The sequence below is a fragment of the Pinus tabuliformis genome, chromosome 3_1 (assembly GCF_031772625.1).
Source record: "Pinus tabuliformis cultivar Carrire ecotype Pingquan chromosome 3_1, CPIR1, whole genome shotgun sequence".
In the NCBI taxonomy this organism is placed as follows: domain Eukaryota; kingdom Viridiplantae; phylum Streptophyta; class Pinopsida; order Pinales; family Pinaceae; genus Pinus; species Pinus tabuliformis.
Genome location: NC_142301.1, coordinates 426,436,111 through 426,441,512, shown reverse-complemented (window position 1 = coordinate 426,441,512; position 5,402 = coordinate 426,436,111). Strand labels below are relative to the sequence as shown.

The 5,402-nt window shown below is 38.1% G+C and overlaps 1 protein-coding gene across 2 annotated transcripts; it reads right to left on the bottom strand.

Moving 5' to 3' along the window:
* Nucleotides 1-1,404: 1,404 nt before the first annotated feature.
* LOC149187552 (uncharacterized) lies at nt 1,405-3,868 on the bottom strand. Of its 2 annotated transcripts, none has more exons than XM_089412842.1 (4): nt 3,702-3,868; nt 3,493-3,590; nt 2,558-2,648; nt 1,405-1,994 (listed from the first exon to the last, which is right to left on the bottom strand). In XM_089412842.1, the coding sequence occupies exons 1-4, from the start codon at nt 3,858-3,860 to the stop codon at nt 1,773-1,775; spliced, it is 570 nt and encodes a 189-aa protein (XP_089268968.1). In that variant the 5' UTR covers nt 3,861-3,868; the 3' UTR covers nt 1,405-1,772. The 2 variants fall into 2 exon arrangements, with proteins under 2 accessions (XP_089268968.1, XP_089268969.1); XM_089412843.1 differs by lacking the exon at nt 1,405-1,994 and adding an exon at nt 2,303-2,397.
* Nucleotides 3,869-5,402: the final 1,534 nt, after the last annotated feature.

The following is a 5,402-nucleotide window of genomic DNA, read 5'->3' as shown; positions in this document are numbered from 1 at the left end:
GATTATATACCCATAGATCTCAGGATTTGCCTTGCTCGTTGAGTAAGTTTGTTCTCTTCATAGCAATAAAAAGACTTGCCTGTCTTCGTTCGGGCCTGCCTTCTCGTTACCGCCTGTTACATAGAAAGTTGCTCAGGCAGGAATTGCCTTCGCCCTGCCTTCCTGTCTGCGATATGGAACTTGCCCGCGATATAAAGAAGGTAGGTGACTTGACAAAGGGATTTATAGTGCAGTGCACTAGGTTAGGGAAAGAGAAGCCAACCAAACAAAGGTCGATCAGATGTAGTGCTGTGCTCTAGTCCACCAAGTGTAGGAATGGATTATATATGCGAAAACAGATACCGGCAGGCAGATGAGGATTGATTAGTACAACAAAAAAGCACTGACTCACTACAGAAATTGTAGCGAAGTGGAGCAGCTGTGAGACAAAGACAAAGGTTGCTGCGAACTCTGCGTTGATTTTTTTTTGAAGATTAAATGCGGTGCAGCGAGACGACAAAAGCGTTAGTCACCTTTAGTTAGACCAATTTCGGCTTAACAGTGCGCTCCATGGAGCACTAAACAATTTAGAGAATATAGGTTGAGAAACTAATTCCAACTACATGCTACTGCCATAACTTATAATCCAGGTGTACTAATTGAATTTTAGTTAGTTGAGGTGTGCTAATTGAATTAATTTTAGTGAATTACCGCTAAATCAACTAAATGCACGTGCTACATATCTCTATTCAACTAAACGCAAAGCCTGCATATCGGTAACAAACTAAACGCACGTCCTGTGGCTTCAACTTACGAACCACTATGCTACCAATACTTTTGATAGCTTTTCAGTTTGGCAGTAGTTTCAGTGAATTGTAAGGTAAGGAAGAACGGTAGCAGCTCGCAAGAGGAATTTTCAAGAAGCAAGAACATTGGAGAACCACCTTCAACTGAGTCCGTGAGGTGTAAAGTCATCGTTAATATGGTATGTCTCTCTCCCAATTTGTGTTTTTGAAACCTCTTCACTGTAATCATCGAAGGTCCGGGTCTCCATAATTATTTGGAAGAAAACATAGGGACATTTCTAATTATCTTCTTATCTCAGATTTTGGATCTTTAGAGAAATTTACTTTTAAATTTATTATTTATTATTTGAAGAGCAATTTTTCTTGTAATTTAGCTAAATAGAGCACTGGTTACAACGTTCCTGAGAAATTTTCTGTTTAAATTATCACTATTTTTTATTTTTTATTTGTTTCGAAGATGACGGCTTCAATTACAATTACATACTTCTACAATTACATACATAACAGAATAACATTCATAACTATATTTATTGGTTAAAAAAGTATTTTGAACTACAAAAAAATCCCTAAATCTTTAGAATAAAGAGTAGAAGACTTTGGCACTTGTCTTTTCAATTCAAATTCGAAAAGAATTTGCAAATATTTTGTTAAATCTTTAGAGGAGATTCACTCTTTAATTTAAACATTACTTTTAAGTCAAATTTTACTGTAGCGTTTGTGTTTAACTAGTCACTAAACAATTTAATGATTCTGGGAAGGTGAATTCATTTATAATTGGGTACACAGGTCCCGTCATTGGAAAGTGATTCCCGGCCGGTAAGTTGCTTTGGTCGAGTGTTTCCAACGACAGGTGTTGGAAGGAGAGGCACAGTGCCCATGCAAAGAACGAAGGCTTCTCTTAACTGAGTGTTTCCAACGACAGGTGCTGGAAGGAGAGGCACAGTGTCCATGCAGAGAACGAAGGTTCTCTTTTCTTGTATTCGTGTGTCAGCAGCTCCCATGGCTTCTGCAAGCAAACTCTTTCTCATATGTCTTCTGATGATGGTATTTGTTCAGGTAACGACCATGTAGTTTGGCTCTTGGAAGTCTTATTTTATATTTGTAGCTCATTACTGTTTCATGATGTATGTGCAAGTTCCAGCTCCAGTGCCTACTAAGGATAAAAAAGGTACGAGCTCCGGCCTTCTTCATCACCAAAGCGATTTTTTTCTGCACAGAAGAATGTTTTGAATTAGGAATTTTGATAAGTAATGCTTTCAGGTTGAATTTAGAGCAGTACCTAGAGTAGCCTCCGATTCTGATGTCCCTCTATATATATCTGAACAGATAAATCAGATAGTACATTCCTATAGGCTCAGTTTCATTAATTTTGATGTCTTTTAATTCTTCTGGACAAACAAAAAATATAAAGAGAGGAGAATCCACTTTATATATTACGTAGTATACATTGAGAATGCGAGGATTCATTTTACGAAAATCAGTGTTTAGATAAAGAATCGAGTGGAAACAAATCGATGGTGTTCACATAGAACTAACTTGAACAAAATCCAGTCTATTTGATGTTATTTGATGTTTTGTCCATGTCTTGGTCAAGGTCCTCCAAAATTCTTTCCTGCAGGCAAAGGCAGATTTGTGGTACGCATCAGTCGACATGATTCACTTCTTTAAAGAATTGATAGGCAAACACTGATGAACTCGATCACTTGAATGCATTAGATCATAGTACTAGCAGTTTAATAACCAAAGGAACAAATATGCCCAAGAAAATTCACCTGTCCCATGAGCTCCTCATGTATTGTGAGACCAACACTGCCAAGTCTCTCAACACTCGCACTAAGCGCATCTAACTCTTGATCTTGTTCTCTGGTCACCAGGCAAAGCAAGTTAACAGGCTAGCAGATCAATGCTATTCAAGAAAAAGGCTGACAGGTGTAAATTCTTGGAAGAGAAAAACAAAATTTGAAAAAGGCTCTTTAGCAGAGGTGTCCGACAAGTGTAAATTCTTAGAAAGGAAAAACAAAGTTCGAGAAGGCTCTTAAGCGTAGGTGTCTAGACTCTAAAGCACTGTTATAAAAAAAGCTATATTTAAAAGTGATCTTCAACAACATAAATTTGATCATGCTTCTAATAACAGAATAAACATATTGGGAATTCATAGAAAGGATAACAGTCATTGACGGCTTTGAACTGCAGGAAATACCAGCAAAAAGTCGCTATATTGCGAAAGCTAGTATTGCTAGTGGCCATCCCACAATTGTTCTGGTCAGAGAATCCACGGCCTCTAATCGTGAGAAAGCCCAGCTCCTCGAGTCCTTCAAGGCCTCAGCTCCTCGAGTCCTTCAAGGTAATTGTTTCCAAACCCATCTATGAGATCAAAATGAGATCAAAATGAGATCAAATCTCGAGCTATTTTTTAACAAAGTTAAAATAAGGAGATCATGGAAGTAAATACCCTTGCATTTATTGCTGTTCTACTGTTCCTTGCAGTTCCTACTGCTTTTCTACTTATCCCTTAGCGACAGCAAGTCAGTTAGTTGTCAGTTATGGTATAGATATTATTTATGCAGACATAAATATTTATTCAGAGGCTAACAAGCGGAAAGAATTTTTGTTGCAGGTCTTAACCGGTGCAGAAAGAGCGGAAAGAATTTTTGTTGCAGGTCTTAACCGGTGCAGAAAGAGTTGTAGATTACGTTGGAAGAATTACCTGCGTCCTGACATTAAACGCGGACGGATTTCCGCGGACGAGGAGGATCTCATTATTCGGATGCATCGCCTTCTTGGCAATCGGTATGTCGAGAATATCTGAACATTTGTTCACTCAACAAAATTTATTGATTCCCCATTTCAGCGCCTCGAAATTTCGAATAATTAACTGCACAGTAGGAATGATCAGGTTCACATTAGAAATCTCACCTTGTTCATTGCTTCTCGCTGCAGGAACCGTCTGCTGTTGCAGAGAGCATTAGAGGGTCTGCGAACGCTCTGCCTTGGAGCAATCCAAAACCAGGAGGGTAGCAGTGTATTTAATGAGATGCAGTGGGCCGACGTCACAAAGACACGGGTGCAGGGCATGCACAAAGACACGGGTGTAGGGCAGGACCTCTCCACAGAGCGCGTACATTGTAATAGGGAACACCACCTTTGCATAACCGCCAGAAGTAATGCTAGCATTAAAACCATACACCCGTGACGGTTAGCTGAAAATGCACCGCACTTAATTGCTTTAACATATGGTTTAGGTTGGGATTAGCTTCGGATTACGTTAGGTCCTCGGGAGGAGGCCAAATAAGGTGATTTATAAATATGTCTTCAAAAAACTTGGTATATAGTTGATGACCGGGCATCAGAAGCAGGTCAATTAATGCTAAATAGCTCGCGAACGATTACAATAGTCCATGCCTGAGGGCAGGGACTAATAAAAAATAACCTAAATACTATTTATGATCGAGACTAGCATATTATATCAATTTATGTATAGTTCTATTGATCTCAAATTCAAAGATAATGTCAAAAATCCTTTATGACATTTGTCAAATTTCATACAACAAACTCGGAGATTTTTATCATCCAATTTTAATAAAAAATATATAAAAGTCAATTCAGTGAAAATTAAAGAAGTTGGAGGTCCAGGAATTGTCTAGATGGCCAAAAGTGATAGGAATTTGGGTAAAAAAATTCAAAAAAATCTTGTATAATCAGTGTTTGAATGATATTTTTATGGTGGAAATAAATTCAGCATGGTCAAAAACATTTAAAGCATCTAAAATTATGAAATTAAACGATTTTTACTTAAATTTACAAAAAAACTCTATTACATTTTTTTCCAAATATGAACTAAATTTCCATAACTTTTAGAGGAAAAAACATAATTGCTAAACTACGGCAAAATTAAAAACGAAACGTGAATCTGGCAACCAAAAAAATATGTATGCTTCGATTCGCCAAAAGATAAAATCACCTGATGGTTAGGCAGTGGCTCACCAATACCTTTGTTTTTCAAGGGTGGTCACAAGTAGGTACGTGTGAACACTTCGACGTTGGTATGTTGTTTTGTACTGAAAGGTAAGGAAAGCGGAGAGCGCTTCATTACTCAGTCGATGAATTTAGGAACAATTCCACTTTACATCTCCTGCCGTATATGGTGCTGTAGGAATAAATATACACAATATAACTCCCTATATCCACTTCACTCAGAATTGTGGTTTTTTTCATGGAAATTGGCCTTAGGAGAGCAATTTGTCATAAGCCTAGATGGTCACATAAGAACCTTGATAATACATATTTCATTGGCATTTTTAACGGTGTCTCTGCCAGTGGTGTGTGGGTGTAGTGCTATTATCATCCTCAGTCCTTTCCAGGCTTTCTATATCTTTTGGTCTGGAGGTGTTGGTATCAATATGAGAGCAGAGAGGTACTAGCCTTATGGGGAATCATGCTTTTTGCATCATGGCTAGCTGTTGATGAGATCTTGATTGCTGGAAATTTGAAGGTAATCATGGGCGATGGGGCATCACTCTCTTTCTGTGTTTCTTTAATCCACTGACTGGAACAAATTTCATCTATGAACGTTTCTTTCAACTCCATTACCACATCTTTAACTCCATTACCTTCTGC